At 44.3% G+C, this 20,925-nt stretch overlaps 1 protein-coding gene across 1 annotated transcript in view; it reads left to right on the top strand.

Annotated features, from left to right (window-relative positions):
* The first annotated feature begins 2,937 nt into the window (after nt 1-2,937).
* SACS (sacsin molecular chaperone) overlaps nt 2,938-20,925 on the top strand; it is a 39,559-nt gene continuing 21,571 nt past the window's right edge. The window contains exons 1-8 of the mRNA XM_022574496.3: nt 2,938-3,185; nt 3,252-3,402; nt 9,167-9,254; nt 10,153-10,238; nt 12,923-13,034; nt 15,793-15,939; nt 18,000-19,491; nt 20,108-20,199. Of these exons, the coding sequence (XP_022430204.2) occupies nt 3,175-3,185; nt 3,252-3,402; nt 9,167-9,254; nt 10,153-10,238; nt 12,923-13,034; nt 15,793-15,939; nt 18,000-19,491; nt 20,108-20,199 (2,179 nt within the window). The 5' untranslated portion in view covers nt 2,938-3,174. The remainder of the gene's footprint in view (nt 3,186-3,251; nt 3,403-9,166; nt 9,255-10,152; nt 10,239-12,922; nt 13,035-15,792; nt 15,940-17,999; nt 19,492-20,107; nt 20,200-20,925) is intronic.

Below are 20,925 nucleotides of genomic sequence, written 5' to 3' on the forward strand. Positions count from 1 at the left end.
AGAGAGAAAGCACCAGGGCAAGTTAAAACAGGGATCATGAGAAGGAATAACATTGTTCTCTGCGTCCTGCTGACTCCAGCTTGTCCAATAAAACAGCTTCATTTGCCCGTCTCTGTAACTGAAACAGGCTCAGAGGGTGGTCCCATGACCCCCTCCTATCTTACTGATTTGGACTCGTTCTAAAAGAAAGGACTAAAGCTTCGGCTTCTTGCTGTTCTGCATTTGATAATAGGTTCCTACAGAATGAATATAAGGCTCAGCTTAACACTTCTTAGAATACATTTTGCAGATTTCCTTCTTATCATACGTAATGGTGACGTTTCATGAACAGATATTCAACAGTTACGAAGTCTGTGCACTTTTGAAAAATTAAAATACCCATACTTATTAAAAATGAAACGGCCATACTTATTCATCGGGTTAAGTAGCCTAAGACATTTCTTCTCAATGGAAGGTTAGGCAGTTAATAGAAATGAGATTTACACAGTGATAAAAACATTGAAAACTACTATGTGTTCATGGTATAATTACCATCATATTAAAAACCCTTAAATTTATGGCCATGTATAAAATTGTTGTTTGTATTAAGGTTGGTGTTAGAATTATGAATAATGTTTGAGTTTACACTTTTCTGTATTTTCCAGATATTTATTCATTCCTTCTTTTCCCTCTCTCCCTCTTTTCCTCCCTCCCCCTCAGTCCTTCCTTCCTTTCTTTGTATGTATTTACTGAGCACCTATCCTGTGTTAGGACCTTTTCCAGGCCCCGGGAAGCCACCAGTAACAGGAGACACTAATTCCAAATCTGAGTTTGTGTGGGGTTGGGCATGGATCAGAGAGAGAACTGGAAGAGGGGGAAGAATTAGGCAGCGACACCAAGTGCAGGTGAAAGAGGAGGGGAGTGTGAGCTGCACCAGTTCTCTGCCCCCTTTGTAAGTTCTCTTTGGATAAGCTCATCTTCTTGTGTTTCACCCAGGCCTCTGCTGTCACTTCTTAGGAAGAAGTTCTGCGACCATCCGAGTGCCTTTCCTGTCCCATCTTGCACGGCCCCAACGCCCTCCCCTCACTTAAACAGAACTGGCTGACCTCATAGCGTGAATTTATGTATCATTTGTCCACTTGTTTATTATTGTGTTCTTCCTGAAAATGTGAGCATGACATAGGGACTCTGTTTTGTTCATTGCTGTATTCCTGCAATTTAGAAGTGTGTGCCTCTAGAACACAGGAGAGGTTTAACAAATATCAACAGAGTGATTAAAAGAATGATTCCCTAATCTATATGCTTAGCTTTGACACCTTGCCTGAGTTCCAGATTTGCATTCCCCATGCTGACCAACCCTTTAAAGGATATCCTGAGTGTACTTTGAACTACAGGTGTTCAAAGCTTTTTGTGATCAGCCTCCTTCCCTAGCCAAATCTGCTTCACTTCTTGTGAAATCCTCTCCCTTCAGGTCATTTCTTTGTCTCTCGAGTCTTCACTCTGCACCTTTGTTCCTTTGCCACTACACCCTGTTTGCCTGGCTCCTTAAGGAAATCAGAGATCTGAGGGTTATCAAAGGATTGAGGTGTGAAAGATTTGTCCTGGCACTTTAGCAGAGGGCTGAGCGCTCACAGTCTTTCCACTTGTTGATATTCTAATGCACTTGCTTGTATGGCCTCGTCTGATTGAAGAAGTGAACGTGAACGTTCATCCGTTAGGGTTTTCTGGCCTGATCTTTATATTGAATTTGCATGTTCTCCTGTAATTGATTGAACATGCTTACTTGTTCCAAGTAGGGAAAAACCTGCATGACTTGTAGCAACTTCACTTTTAAATACGGTTGGAAGGAAGGGATGGAACAGCTGTAAGGGTGTTTTGTATCTTTATGACTGATAGTGATTTCTGAGTAATATTTTCTGTGGAGGAGGGGGTAAAATTGAAAAACAGTATTTAATACCATTTTGGGGGTCAACACTAAAATTTAATTCTATTAAGGGTATTTAAACAAGAAGCACACAAGTTTACCTGTTCACGACAGAGCCTTTGAGTTGCCTGAGTAGACGTTGCCTTTTTTTTTTTTTGCAATGTGTCTCTTCCACACCTACGAGAGACTTAGCCGGAAGAAAGGACTGACATGTTCTGAAGCGTCAGCAAGCCACATACACTTTCAAATTACAAGGCAACGTTAGTCACTCTGGGGCGATTCCATCAACTCTGAGACTCGTGCTTCTGATTTCAAGGAGCTTGCAGGTGTGATGGGAAACGGGCCACAACAACAGAAGACAATATTGCCAAAATAAGTTGCATATGTTTTAGCGCGTCATAGGATACGCTCGCGTGCATTCTCATCTATCACTTTCCTGCTGGCAGTCCTTACTCCATCAGGAAACCGAATCATCGATCCTCCTTTTGTACCTTAAAAACAAAGAGGAAACGAATCCGCGGGGACACTGTTCTGCGGCCGCCTCGTTCCCCGCTGGTGCCCGAGAGGCCACCGTCAACCTCATTTGGAGATGCTTCCAGAGACTCATATCACTACGGTTGAAGGAGACGTAGGCCCTGCAGGTCTAGTTCTGCATGTCCTGGCACTTTTGAACTCGGTCAAGGAAAACACAAGTCTTCTGTAAACCTGCGTCCCGCGTTTCCAGCGGAGTGTTGCAGGCGGTCCCTGCCTTGCATTGTCGCAGACGGATGGAGGGCGGGCGGGGGCGGGGCGTGAGGGAGGGGCGGGGCCAGGCCGCTTCTCAACTACAGATCCGGGTGGGGTGGAGCCTGTAGGCGGGTCGAGCCCTGATGGGCGGGGCGGGGCCTGAGGGAGGGGCGGGGCCTGGTGGGTCTAGGGTCTCCTCAAGGAAAGGTGAGGGAGACGCGGGGCTTGACGGGAGAGGCATCTCCTCCGGAACGGTCCATGAGGGGAGGGGCCTTCGGATGGGCGGGGCCTGGGGCCTGGGGCAGGGCCTGCGGGTGGGCCTTACGCGCAGGCCAGGCGTCTCCTCAGCTAACGGTCCTGGCGGGCGCGTGCCCGCGGGCGGCGCCTCCGGGGCCCTTGCGGCCGGGAGCGCGCCGCCGCCTCTGCCGGCCCCTGCTCGGCCGAGGCTCCCTCCAGCGGCTCCCTGTCGGCGGGCCGGGCCGGGAGGCGCGGGCTGCGGCGGGAGCATGGTGCGGGCGCGGCAGCGCCGGCGGTGAGGACAAGTCATGGGCGACAGGTGAGCGCGGGTCGGCCCAGGGCACGGCCCCACGTGGCGCCCGCTGAGGCCTTTGCCTTCACACAGGTGGCTCCGGGTGACCGTGCTTCCCGGCTGCGTGGGCTGCAGGACGATGGCGGTGCCCGCGACCTGGACGGTGCGCGACGTGAAGCGGCGCCTCGCGGCCGAGACGGGCTTCCCCGCGTCGGAGCAGCGTCTGTGGCTCGGAGGCCGGCAGGTAGGGCGGGGACGGGGTCCCGGGGACGGGGGTGGGGCCTGGGGATGGGGCGGCTGGGGCGCGGGGCTTGGGGACGGGGCCTGGGGACGGCAGGACCGGGGACTGGGCCCGGGGATGGGGCCTGGGGACCGGGGACGGGGACCCGGGGACGGGGGCGGAGGACGGGGTGTACCGGGGACGGGGTCTGGGGGGAGAGGCCGGGGATGGGGCGGCCGGGACGGGCGACCGGGCTCCCGCTCGCCTGGGAATGATCATGCCTGGTGGATACCGATCGAATGACGGGGCTGTGTGCCTGTCACTGCTGTGATTTCTGTCGATTTAACGTTTCAGCATTGTTTCCCCCTCCCCCCTTTTGTCTGAATCTTCACTTCCTGAAATTAAGATACTTTTTTGATGGGCGCTTTAGCAAGAGGGGTTTTTTTTTGGTTGTTTTTTTGGTTTGCTTCTTCGGAGCCATAACCACTGAAGTGACTTCATCCTTACTCATATATTTCTGACTTTGTTATGCATTTAACTGGAATCCTGGTCAGTACTTTTTCACCTTTTATGTCTTAGATGTTTCTACCCATCTCTGAATCACAGAAATTTAGGACTGAGAGGCTCTTCAGGCATACTTTAACATGGAAGCTGTGATTTTGAGGAGGAAATTTATAGTAAAACTTGTAAGGTGCAAATGAATGATTTAACAGATCAAAACTTTGGAAAATTGGAGTATTTCATGTTATATATAACCTTTAAGACTGGGGGAAATACTACAGTTTTCTTAAAGGAGGTGTTAAATGGAGACGTTTTACTAGAAATTAACTTGTTATTTTATCCTAGTAAATATCTTCACTTTTTAAGCGATAAGGAGGTAAAAAAGGGTTGAACCAGAGACACAGGACTGCTTGAACACCCAGGATGGCATTTCAAGTATTGGATTTCCTTACTACACACTACAAATATTGGGGACATGCTTGGTACCCGTGATTTGTAACCTCTCAGTGTAATCTTGGCCTTCTGTGTGCCTGGGTGCACCCTCTGGTCTCTTGCCCTCTTAGACAGATTCTTGTGTTCCTCCAGGGATCAGTTCTCCTTACTCCTTGGTTCCCCAGGGTCTTTGGTGTGAGACAGTGGCTTGATTGAGGGCTTTGGGCAGGACTGAAGAGGAAAGCTTCTCATTCTTACCTCTTTATCTGTGTCTGCCCCAGACTCTTGACCTTCCTGTGTACCCACCCGGGTCCTCTACCTACTTCTTTGGTTGTTCCTCTGGTCCTCCTTTGTCATCTTATCCCCTAGATGTGGTCAGAGCCAAAGAGTCAGTTGGGGCTCTGTCTTGCTATTGGAAAGGTTTCTGGAAGTGTCTCTGCAAAGCACTGCTGTGGGATGGTGGACGCGGGCGTGGTGTGCAGCGTGTTTCAGATTGAGTGGGTGCGCGGCGGGGAGTCTAGTTAGGAAGCTTGTGCTAGAGCGAGGGGTGAGCTTCCAGCCTTCGATCGTGGAGCTGAAACTGAGAGGAAAGGAGGCACAGCGGGCTTTGTAAAAGACAAAATTATGGTGGTTTGGTACCAGACGGGGGTGTGTATTTGTGCAGACCGAGGGAGGGGTGGTGGCAGTGTTGGATGTAGAATAAGGGAGAAGGCCCGGCCAAGGATGTTCACAGGCCTTGAGTCAGACCAGGAAAAGAATGCTCAGTTAGCAGAGATGAACAAGTTCCGGGGGATCCAAGTTTCAGTTCGCTTTTGCATATGTTTGAGCTGGTGGCAGAGTATAAAGCATCTAGGAAAATGCATGAAGAGGTAAATGACCTAGATCCTGTTCCTGTATTACCAGCGGGTAACAGAGGCCAAGTTAAGTAACATGTTAGAGTCTGTTTTCCTGTTTCTGGTAGGAATGGGATAAAATGAATTCTAACCAGTTCTGAGGTCTCTGGTGTGTAAGAGTCTAGGGCATGATCGTCAACAGGCAGCTATGGCTCTGGCACTGAAGCTCAAGGGATAGCGGTCAGGGCTGGGGACATGATTTTGGGAAGCGACTTGCTTAGTGCGTTTCTCCTCCTGCACCTTGGTAAACTCACTGGGAATATGATTAACATTTGCTGAGCACTTAACCATGTTCCACACACTGTTCTGCTGGGGACTTTCCATGTATCATCTCATTTACTACTCAGAACAGCCAGCCTCATGAGATGGTTGTGACTAGTCCATTTTGTAGAAGAGCAAAGCTAAGATTCAGAGAGATAAAGTATCAAGTCAGGATTTGAACCCACGTCTGTCTGATTCCAAAGTCTATGGACTTCTGACTGTTCCACATCAGAGAGCACCTGTCAGGCTGTCTATTGCGAATAAATAAAAGTTAAATGTAAAGTTCTTTAAAACAGAGAAGAGCTTAAACCATTAAAAGTGAACTTTGAACTCAAGGATGGAGCTCTCCTAGAAAACAGTCAGAGGGCACAGTTCTCTCCTGATGCAGAGGACGGGCTGTGACTTCTACTGAACTGGTGAACTTAGTGATGCTAACGCGTGTCATCAAGAAGGGTCTCCTTTTTATAAGCGAATCTTTCACAGAGGTGGTTTCTTTCCGTTTTTATTCAGTGCCGCTCAGAACCTCTTAGATTTGAATCATTGGTGAGACTTCTGCATATTTCAGGGTAAAAAGAAACAAAAGCTGCTGACACCTCGGTGTCACTCGCTGGCTCTGGTTGGTTTTGGACTTAGCATTGGGCACTTACTTGGTCCTCAGTCTTTCCAGGTCACCTACCATCCTTTTTCTCCTTGTCTCTCTTGCTTTTCCTGGTCTGGAAGAGGAATCTGTAAGTTCTTCTTCCTGTCCTGTGAAGAGAGTGAAGCTGTTCGTTAGAGCTGCGTATCTTCCTGACACTTTCTCCTCGAGCCAAATGTGTTTGAGCCTCAAACCCGGAGGTTTGAAGTATTGCTTACCTTTCCTGTCTTTTAGTTGATCAGCAATGTCCTGCCTATCAGCTCTTGAATCTTGAGAACCTCCTTGTGTTCTTGACAGCTGAACAGAGGAAGAAGTGTTGGGAGATCCAGACTGCAGTTAATATTATACTATCTGCTTCACAATTTGGAGAGAGTTATTGTTTCCTAGTAAATGAAAGTGAGCGTCTCTGAGGTCCTTAAGGGAGGCTTAGGCTGGCCTGAACAGAGACCCGGCGTTCAAAGTATTTTGTCATCATTCTGTTTGAAACAAAATATGAAGACTGAAATGGGCAACGTTTAAGGTTTCGTTGCCTCTGGAGATGAACACGACCAGTGTCACTTTGCTTGGTTGAATGATTTAGGGTCCAAGGAGAGAGGCCCAAGCAGAACTCCCAAGTCTTGGCAGGCTCAGGGGGAGAAAGCAGGTAGCACTGTTGAGGTTATCTCTGCTGCTTGATTTCTCTTTGGGAGAATCACCGCCTTGCTGTGGGCCACTGATTACAATCTACCAAAAGCATTCAGTGTCAGGCTCACACAGCAGTTGGGTGTGTTGTCACCAACAGGGTTCTACTCCGTGTATTCTTCATTTTCAAGTCCTCTTTAACACCTGGAGACATCTTCCTGTGTTACAGATTTCCTTCCTTCCTCCCTTCTTGCTGTTCTTCTTTAAAAGTACCTTTGCTAACTGAATTGGACTACTAGTCCTTGGCTTATGCATAGCTCTCTTTTAGTAATCAGTTAATTAGTTAATTAATAATAGAATGAACAACCTTGATGACATCATCCAACTGGAGAACTAGAATGCTGTTGCCGGTTTCCTTTACCTCTGTTCTTTTCTTCCCCAGCCTGTATGCCTGTCTCTTTTGCCTTACCTCTTCGTGTGTTTTATTCTGTTGCCTTTTTATAGTTGTTTCGATAGTTTTATCGTAAGTGTGTGTGTGTGTGTGTGTGTGTGTGGATACCTGTGTTTGTATGGATGTGTGTGTATAAGCTAAACAATATACTGTTTACTTTTAGTTGTTTATGAACTTAACAAGAAGCTTATTATGCTATATGTAGCAACTTGGATTTAGCTTTTTTCACTCAATATTATGTTATGAATATTCACCCCAATTTATGTACAGTTTAGTTAAGTCATTTTCATTGCTGGATAATATTCCACTGTATGAATATGTCATAGGATTTGGGATGTTTCTGAATTTTTGTTGTTAACAACAGTACTGTTGTGATTATCTTTGTCCGTATTTCCTGTGCACAGAGGTTTTTTTTACAGGCTTGCCTTAAGATTCAGTGGGAACACGTATATGAAAGTGCTTTATAAACTGGGAGCTGTAACAACCGTTAACAACCATGTTCAGATTTATATTTTAGAAATGGGGACTAGAATGAAGATGATGTACAGAAAGTAAGGAGACCAGATGGGAGATGGTTATAAAAATCCAACAGAAGTTGAGAGTCTGAACAACTGGAAGTGGAGAAGACCGAGTTAGATGTGAGGGGAACTGGGAATGGACACGCTGGTGCCACTGTCGGTGGAGGAGGGCCGCTGAAGCCGCCTTTTGGCAGGCCGAGCTCTGGGAGCCTGGAGGGCAGCCGTGTGAGGTGGGGGGTGGACGATGGAGATGGTGGAGTCGTGATATGGAGAGCAGTGTCCTTCAGAACCCTGTCCTCCCTGTCAAGGAAGGGTCAGTTGCAGAGGCAGTCTCACCTCTTCTACCAGAGGCGAGAGCTGGGGTAGCGATTGCAGACTGTTGCCTGAAAGTCACTCCTCAGTAGCATGAGTGCGCTGCTGGGGAGAAGTGGATCTGGCTTTTTTTTCAGAAAAGCAGTCCATTACCTGCTCCTGTGGGTCATGATCACACACTGTACCCTGCCTTTGTGGGAAACAGAGCAGTCACTGAAAGGAAAACGTATATTGAGGCATTTTTCAGGAAAGCCAGTTGGGGAAATCATAGACCCAAGCAGCTTCAGAGGTTGGAGTCCTCACTTATCTCTTCCTTTCACAACATAGCTTTTTTATAACAACGTCTATAAGCAGTTTACCAAAGTGTATTTCTAGGAACAGTATCTTACAAGATGCTCTTCAAAATAAATGAAAAAAAAATTACTGCTAAAATTTGTGAAATACCACATAGTATAATCCTTTTAAAGAAGGTTACCATAATATTAATATGTTGAATGCCCTAAAAACCAAATTATTCCAACAAATTAAAGCTTTTTTTTGGTCCTCTAATATCTGTCGAATCCCATGGAGCTCTGTTCTGAGTAATACTCTCTGGAAATGCCGATCAAAAGAATGATTTTGTTTATGTTGATAATCCTGATTCACCGTAAAATTTTAAAAATTATTCTAAAGCAGAATCTATATATCTTTATCTATTTGTAATTATTTAAGGAAAAAGCATTTACATTTTAAAATAAAATTTATGACTAAATTTTTGTTCTCTGGAATATTCACTTCTCCAGAACAACTTATTTCCTTATATGAACACTTAACAAACAATATTTCTTTTTTGTTTTTATGCATATACATAAATACACTCTTTTTTAGATTCTTTTCCCCTATAGGCCATTACAGAGTATTGAGTAGAGTTCCCTGTGCCATACAGTAGGTCTTTATTAATTATCTATTTCATATATAGTAGTGTGTACATGTCAATCCCAATCTCCCAATTTATCCCTCCCCCATTTCCCCCCTGGTAATCATAGGTTTGTTTTCTACATCTGTGACTCTATTACTGTTTTGTAAAACAAACATTTCTTAGGTGAAAAAAAATGAGGTAAAGTTTTGAACTTACAGAATTAGGAACTATATTGCTTTTCATAATTTTATTTTCTTTTTTCAGTTATCTGACTGGATCAGGATTGGAGATCTGACTTCCCAAAATTGTCATCTTTTTGTAAACCTTCAATCAAGAGGCTTAAAAGGGGGAGGTATAACATTGACTTTACCAGGAGTAAATTCCATTTTTAGTCGCATAAAGATTATGTTTTAAAAATAAAATGGATGTACATAACATTTGGATGTGATGAGGGGATGTCAGGGCCAGAGGAACACAGGTGTGGGTGGAGCCAGTGAGCTGTAAGGATGCATTGGGTGGAGTAGTCTGCGGGCAGGGTCCTGTGGATGCTTGGTCGTGGCGGGTAGTTGTACCAAAATGATGCAGATAAATTCATAGTGATGATTTTGTCTTAAGCACAGATTTCTTTTTTACTTATAAACAGATGTATTTTTATTCTGTGCATCTGAGAAATTATTTCCCTTCCCCCATGCTCCCTACGCTTTGCTGTCACCTGTCTGAAAGTGACCTGGTTGGTCAGTTCTGAGAATCTCCAGTTTAGGAGAGACTTTAGGGTATTTGAACTGGGCAGCCGTTGAGACATTGTGCCATGTTTCAAAACACTCAGAACATTGGTTGAGTTTGCGACCATTAAGGATGTCATAACAGGCACCAGAATCTCTGGCTTATTACTTAGTGGCAAAGCAGCCACAAAATAGCGCCATTTATTTCATTTGCTTCGGAAAATAGCAACACCCCGCCATGCTCTTTATTTTTGAATTAATAATCTTATGTGACATTTGGTATATGTTTGAACATTTTTTAAAAACCTAATTTGTAGTTTAATTAAAAATCTTGAGATTTGATAAAATTGAGTCTGCTTTACTTTGTACTGAATCTGTTTAGTCAGGTAGCCCTCGTACCAGAGGGCTGCAGTGAAGTGTGTGAAGTCAGAACTTGCACACCTTCATTGTGTCTCAGAACCAAATAACATGTTGATAATAGGCCAGAGGACTGGACTTTCTTCTAAATTGTTTTACCCGTGTTCTCAGGTCGATTTGGTCAAACAACTCCCCCACTTGTTGATTTCCTCAAGGACATTTTAAGAAGATATCCAGAAGGAGGACAGATTCTTAAGGTGAGGTGTGGGTGTGTGCATGTGTGCATTTACATTGATAAAAATGAGACAGAGTAGTATTACTTACAAGGCCTGTTAGTATTTACATGTTAGAATTTTGTCTAGATTTGAATGGCTGTGTCTGTTTCCCTCTGCACCTGCAGTGCATACGCTGGATGTGATGGCTTGAGATGCAGTCCATGTAAATATGTGAGGTTTCAGAGGCAAAGGAGCCCCCTAAGCCGCAGTGTGCTGTAGTCATGCAGTGTTGCTCTAGGAACATTTATTTGGTAATTTTATGTAATTCTATAATGTAATTTTATGTAAAACATTGTGCAGGGGCATTACAAACCAACCAGCCGACCAAATAAAATAAGACAAAACCCACATTCAGGGGCCATGAACCCATGCCTGTTTGACTCCCCTAGATTTAGAAGTTTGCTTTTTGGGAGAGTTTATTTAAAAGGATAATTGTTTTAGTTAAGTATTTCTATTTACAGTATATTCTTTTAGTTTGAATAGACTCATTAAAAAAACAAACTGAACAATCATAAAAGAATGCAAATGGAAGACACTGCAAAAGTTAGATTTTGTATTTAAGCTTAATAAGAAACTTCCTTAATTAAGTGTAAAAGTAGATGAATTATTATGCATTTTCCTCAATTAGTTTTTATTATGTTCAATATCTTAGCTCTTATTATATTTTCTAGTTTAGATGGTAACATTTTAGAGAATAAGCACTAGGTCAGTTTAGCTTACCTTAGTATTAGTCATACTCAGGCAGGCGCTGACTGAGGAGTGCTGTACCCTAGGGAGTTTAATAATGATGAGGCACTGGGGCAGTTTAAGTCTGTCTCTGAGAACAGGCATCGGTGGCTCACAGAAGGCTAATTTGAAAGCCATTTTTATATTGAGATATTTTAGGAAAGTGAAGGTGGGAAGAGTGTCATTGTTGGGTTATGGGGGTAGAGAGAGGTGAACAGAATAAATTTAAGATAGGATTTAGTAGGGCCTCATCAATTCGAAAATGAGTGATAGAGATTCTGTTGGCAAACAAGGCAGTGGTCGTGAGCAAGGTCTTTGTACATTCTTAGGGTCAGCAAGCGCTGTGTGTAGTCCTTCCACTTTGCTTATTGTGTAGACATGTGTGCCAGCCAACTCAGTATGATTTTTGTCCCTTGGATATTTTAGTAGAATTCTACCACTTTAGATGTAATAGGAATCTTAGAATTACCTAGACGTAGGCCACCACCTTGTGTGATGTTTGCTGAAATAGATCCAGAGAAATTTTAGTGACTAGCTCAAGATCTTATGCAAATTGGCACATGTATTGCCTCTTCTTCTCAGAGTCAGTTTGAAAGAGATCCCCTGAGAAGAAGGGCCCCATCGTATTTTTTGTTCAACTTGAGACTGATAGTTGGAATCTGGGACTTGGGATGTTATCTTGTTTTCTTCATCTCTGTTGCCTAAAATACACACAAGTCTCAAGTAGCTATCCAGGTGAAAGCAAGATCCAGCCTCTAAAGTGCTGTCATCCTGTAAGTTAAACTTGCATTTTGCTACCTATTTAATTTTTATTTCTACCTTTAATATTATTTTATATTATACCCTAATGTAAATAAGATTGCTAATTTTTAGGGATTCTCCTAGACTAAGCAGGGTGGGAGTGAGTCTTAAAAGTCCCACGAGAAATGGGAAGCTGCGCGAACAGGAAGACTTCGCCACTGATGAGGAGGTAGATAAAGCGTGGCCACGTGTCCGTGTTTGGGGTTGAACGGCATGTGGGGTAACTGTCCCCAGCCTTCTGGTGTGCACGGGGTGAACGAACCACCCACCTGATGTCACAACCAGCCCTCATTTGCACACTGCTCCCGCACTCAGTCTGATGCTTATCTTGTTGCATGCAGGCAGTGTGCTGTGTCACCCGCTCTGATGAAGGCTTTGCTGTCGGCATGGCTGTAGTATCAGTGTACGCCCTCTGCAGTTCCTGCCCATCCCTGCCACCCCCCACCCCCGTTAGTGATTCCAGGGTGCTGGAAAGTAAAAAATAGTGCCCCCCAAAGTTAGAGGTTCACGAGTGTGCTAATACAGGGTGGATTATTCTGTGTCTAAAGACCCATCCATTTAAAATATAACCCCTTGATTTGGTTTGGTCTAATTCAGAGCTCATCCAGGAAATTGTCACCTGTTCTGTTTTTTTTTTTTTTTTTTTTTTTTTTTTGCTGTACGCGGGCCTCTCACTGTTGTGGCCTCTCCCGCTGCGGAGCACAGGCTCCGGACGCGCAGGCTCAGCGGCCATGGCTCACGGGCCCAGCTGCTCCGCGGCATGTGAGATCTTCCCAGACCGGGACACGAACCCACATCCCCTGAATCGGCAGGCGGACTCTCAACCACTGCGCCACCAGGAAAGCCCTGTCACCTGTTCTTTACGTTAGACTAAACTAGGTCGAATTCTACTAAAATATCCAAGGGAGAAAAATTATCCTGAGTTGGCTGGCGCACAGATCTACACAATAAGCAATGTGGAAGGGCTACACATCAGCGCTTGCTGACTGTAAGAATGTACAGAGACCTCGCTCACGACGCAAATAGTGGGTTTCCTTTACTTATGTGTAATTACTTTTTAAATATTATAGGTAAATACAAAGATGGGCAGTAGATTACTGTTCTATTAAATATTATTTTTTGGTGTATTTCTTGACTAGGAATTAATTCAGAATGCAGAAGATGCTGGGGCCACAGAAGTTAAATTTTTATATGATGAAACTCAGTATGGAACAGAGACTCTTTGGTCAAAAGATATGGCGCAATATCAGGGTAAGAATCAATAATTAGTTATGGACAAGTTTTACTTTATGTACTAACAGGTGAGTTTTAGTGATTTACAATTGAGTGTTTAGTGAACAGTCAAGTTACCACCTGTCCTTCACTTCTTGGCGTATTTAACCCCAAGAGATGTTTTTCTCTGCTTTTTGTGGGCAGATGTCTCTGCTAGTTGGTATTTTTACAGAGCGAAGAATAAAAATCTTGAAACTCAGAGTAATGAGCAATGTAAATACATAAATCTCTTATTCTGTTCAGTCAACTTGTGAGCACTTATATCATTAGCGAGACAAATAGAACACTTCTGTGCATTTGGAAAGAAGTTAGAGGCTGTGGCTTTGTGTATTACTTCGTGCTTTGAGAGTGCCCTTGAATTATTTTGAAGTAGGGTGAGAAGAAAGATTGAAGGAGAGAAGTGAGTAAGGAAAATGAAAGTAAAGACAGTAAGAAGCGAGAAGTGAGTAAGGAAAATGAAAGTAAAGACAGTAAGAAGCGATAACGAACGTAAAGACTGCTGAAGTCCTGCGCTTTGAAGTGCTGTGTTGAAAAGAATATTTGTAACTTTTAGTGCAGCTTTAAAGTCAGTAGGGTGATTGTGAATGACTGTGTGTGGTAGAAAGTTATCGAGAAAAGGGAGGGTCAGTTCAGACTTTCCTGGACATATTTTTAAGGAGATTAAGTCATATATTTTTTAAGAGGTTTCATGATTTAGGAGGGTAATCAACATTACTGTTAAACATCTAAATACTAAATATTTAGCATTTATGATATATTTATTATATAAATAAATACATATATTTATTCTTAGGTCATATTTGTGATATGGAAGTTGCATTTTTAAAATTCTATAAGGAGATGGGATGAGACGTAGTATGGCAGGAGGTTTTCATTCTAGCCCTGACTCCTGCCCCCTTCATGATCTTGGGCAAGTCAGCTCACCCCCATTGTTCATTTGTTCGGTGAGAGGGTGAAACCAGTCAGGTTTCCTGGCTCTGAGAGTCTGTGATTTAATGTAGTCATTGTTGAAAGATACCCCCCGTAGATATGAGGGACTTTTGTCTGAACCCTGATCCTGCACGGGGCTCCCCGTGGCCCACGTCCGTGGGGTGCTGGTGTGTGGAGTGTCAGTCGGGCCCGCCCCTCGTGTTTCCTCCCTGTGCCTGGGCGGGGCCCTGAGGCTGGCTGCCTGTCAGCCTTCTCCCCTGTGGAGCGGCGAGAACATAGTCCCCCACCCCAGTCACTTTGAGGGTTCCAGGAGATTGTGTGTGTCACAATGCTTTCTGTCTGGTGTCATCCTGATTTGGGGAGTGTCCTGTAGAACTGTATACGGGAAGAGATCGGGAAGAGATCCTGGAAGTATTCTGCTTCACAATTCTCTCGTGTCTAGGAGTTTTTCCTTCCAGCCCTGACTTCACCTCATTAAAAGAAAAAATTATGAAACAAGATTATTTAGCTGAGTTTATGCGTAAGCATACTTAGAGAGAGGCTCTTTAAAGTGACGTCAGATTAGACAATTTTTTAAAACTTGCACATACAGAAGGAAGTGGACATGATCTTGATCTCTTTAATTAACAAATGTTTGTTGAGGGCCCTCCATGCTTGTGGTGTTTGAGGGTCTTTCTCTCTCATACAGACATGAGCGGTATCTTGGCTGGTGTCATCTTCTTGGGTCACAGTTTTTTCCCTTTACTGACATTTAGTGTTGTACACGAGAACTCTTGAGTTCAACTTGTTTGTTATGTAATGAGATTACAAAAGACTCAGAATGTCAGATCCGATGCAGAAAACTCAGAGATCTTCCCCAGTTTCTCACTTTACTAAGGATTTCAAGGATGTGGTTAATTAAGAGGTACAAGTGAAGGAGTGTGGCGAAATCTGGGGCTCCCCCAGGCCCTTTCCTGCTGTGTCTGAGGACACCCTGTGGCCTGGGTTTAGCAGAGGCAGCCTCCACGTGCTTGTCCTTCCTACAAAAGCCTCGCGGTCTTGGCCTTTTCATATCCCCACTTTGACTATTTTCCAAGTAGCAGCCACGCCATTTTTGTAAAGCAAACTGTGGCCAGCATCCCCATATCTGTGCTTGAATTCATAGGCACGTGAGAAGGGTTATTTTTCACCCTATGAAATAATATATTAACAGGGTTTCTTTAGTCTTCTTATACATTTACAGGTAATTCCATTCACAAAAATAAATAAATATTCTATTTAGGAACAAATTTAAAAGTAGTACACTGTGGTTAATTTTCTTCTTTGCCCTGTGTTTTGAGTATCTAAGTCCATAATTTTTCCTTTTTGGATTTTTGGTCAACAATACTATATTTCTTCTGCTGGTAATTTTTACCATTAATTTGTAATTTCTGTTTTTTTTTTTTTTTTTTTTTTTTTGCGGTACGCGGGCCTCTCACTGTTGTGGCCTCTCCCGTTGCGGAGCACAGGCTCCGATGCGCAGGCTCAGCGGCCATGGCTCACGGGCCCAGCCGCTCCGTGGCATGTGGGATCTTCTCGGACCGGGGCACGAACCCGTGTCCCCTGCATCGGCAGGTGGACTCTCAACCACTGCGCCACCAGGGAAGCCCCATAATTTCTGTTTTTAATGTGAAAACAACCAAACTGTAATGCTCAATCAGTCACTCCATTCATTTCTTTCCATCTTCCCAACAAATAAGCAATGTTATGTAGAGGAAGTTATCGTAAGAGTAGTGAACACCCAGGCTCCCTTCTTTCTCAACACCTGCATGTGCCTCTCGATGTGCAGGGCCAGCTCTCTACGTGTACAACAATGCGGTTTTCACCCCGGAGGACTGGCATGGCATTCAGGAGATAGCACGGAGCCGGAAAAAGGACGACCCTCTGAAGGTCGGGAGATTTGGAATTGGGTTCAATTCTGTGTATCATATAACAGGTATGGTGTTTGGCTTTTCAGTCTTGAGACTGAAAATTATTTTAGCCTATATTTTGTACTTTATTGGGTTAACTTCAGAGATGATACTGTTTTAAAAGGCATTTTTCCCAAATTCTCTGTCAGTGGCAAGAAGTATATCAATGAAATATCAGTGCGTCTTGTGTTTTCTCAAGTTACCATGGTAACTATGCCGAATCGTCATCATGTGATGCAAAAGTTAATGCCGTCATTTCCGGTGGAATCCGTGTAGTACATTAAGTCATTTGATGTGAGGCTTGAGATTTTACGTGAGCTGTTGAAAGCCTACACAAAATTGTTACTCTAAAAACTTTTACACTGCAGATCTTTAAGAGTCAGGCAAACTGATTTTCACAGATTTTCCTGTACATAGGTTTAAATAACAGGAAGAAGAAAGTATAATATCCAGTGGTATTGAATAACTGACAAGGGGAGGACCTTTGAAATGACTCTGGTTTCTCATTTTCCTCATAAAAATTTTACTCTCTTTAAACTTACGAGTATTTTAACCATTACTTTGAAATCATGCTTGTAATCTAGAAAGAATATGAGGTTTCTGATTCATAGTTATAGTAGGAAATACTTGAAACTCTTAGGGTAGACACCTCTAAGGGTATATGGCTGTTCTTCCAGAATCAGAGCTCTTAGTATTTACTATAGTTTTGTGATAAAACTTTTTTATGAAATTAGCACTTGTTATCGTTTAGTTTGAAACCGTTTGTGCATTTTGAACTTGCAGGAGAAGGAGGGTTGAGCTGGCAGAGCTGTAGCTGTAGCTAGAGTGGCACATAATTTATTGCCCAAACTGGGACACTGCTGAGAGCAAAAGAGGTGGTATTATTCTCAGACACTGGCCTGAATTGGGACTGCCCTGGGCAAGTGGGATATAGGGTCACCATCACTATGGCCCACTTTTAGTAAGCCTATTTTTTAAATTGCATTTACATTATTATGATATATTGTATGATATTGTGTTAAGTAATATTAGTTATATGTTATGTAATAACAGTGATGAAATCATTATATAACAATTGTATGAATATTAATATTCATGTGTTCAAGTATTTGTGAGTTACTCCTCACATCTGTGTCATGTAGTAGTTTTTAAATTTTATGGGGGCACACACGTGAGTTGCATAAGCATGGAGCCAGTTGTACAGGAGTGAATTGTTTAGAGATTCCCCTGATGGCCAGCATCTGCTCTCACTGTGGATTTGTTCGCTATCGGAGAACGAGCACATTTATGTGGGACAGTGTTACCCGGGGTGCTGTTCTCTAATCCGAGGATTCGCGAAGTTCTTGAGTCCTGCTTTACAACCATCAGGAGCCTCCCTGACGTAGTTTCAATAGTGGGAGTGGAACAGGGAGTGTGGATGAGGGGGCCGTGGACCGGCGTTGCTGGTGGACATGGTGGCTCGGCCGGTGGATGTAACATTTCCTACTTAAAATACCCGAGAGCTTAGGAGTCGGCGGTTGTGACACCTGAGGCTGTGGTCAGTGACCATGCGTATTACAGGTGGACCTCACGGAGTTGTGTCTTGTGTGAAGGTTAGGCCCTCAAGTCACTGCCCATTTCTCACTCGCTCCAGGGCACGGTGCTTGCTGATCATCTGTGTTGTTCTTTCCCTTCCCTCTTTTCTCAGAGAATCTGTGGTTGAAGTTTTATTTTGAGCATAGGCTGCAACTCTGTTCTGTTTAATTGGGTTCACTCGGCTATGGGGAGAGTGTAAATATCCAAATTCTCTTTACGTATTTTAATTGTTTAATAAGTGTTTGAAGATGTATCTTAGGTTTTCACAACAATCATGTAAAGTCTCTCAATGCCTGGTACTTTTTGAATCAAAAGAGAAAGCATTTTTTGTGCTCAAAGAATTATATTTCCAAAGCTAGATTTAGTTTGTTTTTAGATAAATCTGTGTAGAGTCATCTTGTGGCTCATGCTTTTTCGTGTGTAATGTATGATAGTAACTATGTATTGTAGTTGTACTTACAATTGTCCTTTAAATTTCAGAGTTGATCATGACTTGAATTTTCCTTTACAGATGTTCCTTGTATCTTTAGTGGTGATCAGATTGGGGTGTTAGATCCTCATCAGACACTTTTTGGTCCACATGAATCAGGCCAATGTTGGAATCTCAAAGAGGACAGCAGAGAAATTAGCGAACTTTCAGACCAGTTTGCACCATTTATTGGCATCTTTGGAAGCACCAAGGAGACGTTTATAAATGGCAGTTTTCCAGGAACATTTTTCCGTTTCCCCCTTCGGCTACAGCCCTCCCAGCTTAGTAGTAACCTCTACAATAAGCAGAAGGTTCTCGAGTTGTTTGAGTCTTTCAGGGCAGATGCAGACACGGTGCTGCTCTTTCTGAAAAGTGTGCAGGACATCTCCTTACACGTCCGCGAGGCCGATGGGACGGAGAAGCTGGTCTTCAGAGTGACTGCTAGTGAGAGCGCGGCCCTGACACAGGAGCGGCCGGATTCTATAAAGATCCTGGGGGCCGCCATCAGTAACTATTGTGAGAAGATTCCCAGCAACAGCATAACCTGTGTCACGTACCCTATAAATATAGTTTTAGAAGATGAGAGTGCCAGGGGTGCACAGAAAACGTCTTGGCTGGTGTGTAACAGTGTGGGTGGGCGAGGGATTAGTAGTAGGCTTGATGCGTTGGCTGATGAGTTGAAGTTCGTCCCCGTCATTGGAATAGCCATGCTGCTGTCAAGTGGAGATGAGCAGGAGGGAGGAGCAGCGTCCGAGTTCTCCGGGAAAGCCTTCTGCTTCCTTCCTTTACCGCCTGGCGAGGAAAGCAAAACTGGCCTCCCAGCTCACATCAGTGGCTTCTTTGGCCTGACGGACAATCGCAGGAGCATCAAATGGAGAGAGCTGGACCAGTGGAGGGACCCGGCCGCCTTGTGGAATGAGTTTCTCGTCCTGAACGTCGTCCCTAGAGCCTACGCCACTCTGATCTTAGACTCCATAGAACGTCTGCAAGCGGGAAGGAGCCCCGACCTGCCCCTGTCGGTGGACGTCATCTACAAGCTGTGGCCCGACGTCAAGCGGGCCACGGCGCACTGGCAGCCCGTGTTGGAGCCTCTGTTTCACGAGCTGTTCCAGCACGCAGTCCTGTATTCCCTCAGCGGCCACTGGGTCCCCTTGGAGCAGGCGTGCTTCTCGGAACTGGACGAGAGTCTGGAATGCACCAGGTCCGTGCTCAGCTACCTCCAGAGCTCAGGGAAGCAGGTCGTCAGGGTCCCGGCCCACGTGGCCGCCGCCATTCAGCTCGCGGTGTCCAGCGTGAGGCCCGTGAGGAAGGTGACGCCCGCGTGGACCCGGCGGGTGCTGCGGAAGGCAGCGCACCTGGGCGGTACCAGCGCCGCTGAGAAGCTGCATCTGCTAGAGTTCGTGCTCTCCGACCAGGCCTACGGCGAGCTGCTGGGGCTGGAGCTGCTGCCCCTACAGAACGGAAGTTTCATCCCTTTCTCCTCATCTGTGTCCGATCAAGATGTGATCTATATAAGCTCAGAAAACTATCCCAGGTATGCGCGGAGCCCACCTTCTGCCCCTGCCCGCACTTCCAATCGGCTGCTGTGAAATTCGTCAGCTGTCAGTGTGGATGTTACCTTAGGGTGACTTTTGCAGAGCTGCTTTGTTAAAATAGGAAAGGATACATTTTTACATTCTAAGGTGAAAGGCATCCAGATGTTTACCAGTTAAAGAGCGGGTCCAAGCAGTTGTTTTTCTTGGAAATTCCAATAACAGAACACAGAAAAGAATGGTTATAAAGAGCTAATAGTAACTACAGTTAGTCAAAAGTGAATTATTTTGATGAAGTTAATTTAAATTAATTAAAATACCACACTAAGTAATTCTTTATAACTCAGGGTGTGTATTGACATTTCAGAAAATAAAATGAATTTTGTTCTAAGAAGTTTAGACAATTTCTGGATTTAGATATGGTCCATGATGTCCTCATGTTTTAAAGTGAAGCCTGGGTAATACTTGATCAAAAAGTGTTGCAGTGTGATTAGATGTGTGCCTTATAATTGATGTAATATAGTAATTACATTTAACTGGCTTGAAATTATATGATTGAATTTCTGTATCTTAGAATTGTTAGAAGATTAAAATTGCTGTGTTTCTTTCACTCTTTAGGTCCCTTTTCCCAGGTCTCGAAGGAAAATTTATTTTGGATAACTTGAAGCCTCACCTTCTGGCTGCTTTAAAGGAAGCTGCCCAAACCCGAGGTATTATAGCTGTTTAGTTGTTGTTGTTTTTTTAATATATGTATTGATAAAAACGACAGTTTATGTAAGTTTCCTATTAAGTCGAACCGTTAGGAAATTATTAGTTATCCATTTTAGACGTTATCACTCAGCAGTTCCATGTGGTTCAACTTCACGTACTTGTTGTAGTTTAAGATGTGTCAGTGCTGGATTCTGACATCCAAAAGAATCCGAACGTGATACTGTATTTAAAAGTCTCTTGTCATGGTCTGGCGGTGTGCCTTTATGCATGTGGTCCCTGGCACGTGCGCAGTGCTTTGCAGGTTTCAGTGCTCCCCGTTTCTTTTCCATTTGTGCCCCCAGCCTCATCCCTTGTAGCCTATCCGGTGGTGAGGGCGCTCTCGTGGGTTAGAGGGCGCATACGCGGAGAGAAGTTCGTCAGCCTTGCTCTGTCCTCACACCACCTGCCTCCTCAGTTCTGTGTGGCTGTCCTGAGGCAGCGTCGAGGAGATGCAGGCTGACAAAATGACCTCTGCCGCAGGGCCAGGAAAGGGCACTCCTGGGGTCGTAGCGAAGGCTGGGTGTCCTTTATTGGGAATCCTTTTTGGGAAAAAAAATCACCATGGTTCTGTTTAGTATTATCTTTCAACTTTTGTGAGCATCCTTTCTCTTGTAAGACTGTTGCCTGATCTTTTTCTAAGTTAGATATTGGCCTGAAAAATTCTAGATTTGTCCTACTAGTTGAGG

This window comes from Delphinapterus leucas, chromosome 18 (assembly GCF_059928025.1).
Source record: "Delphinapterus leucas isolate spDelLeu-1000000601 "Yukka" chromosome 18, BTC_Dleu_Yukka2, whole genome shotgun sequence".
Classification (NCBI taxonomy): domain Eukaryota; kingdom Metazoa; phylum Chordata; class Mammalia; order Artiodactyla; family Monodontidae; genus Delphinapterus; species Delphinapterus leucas.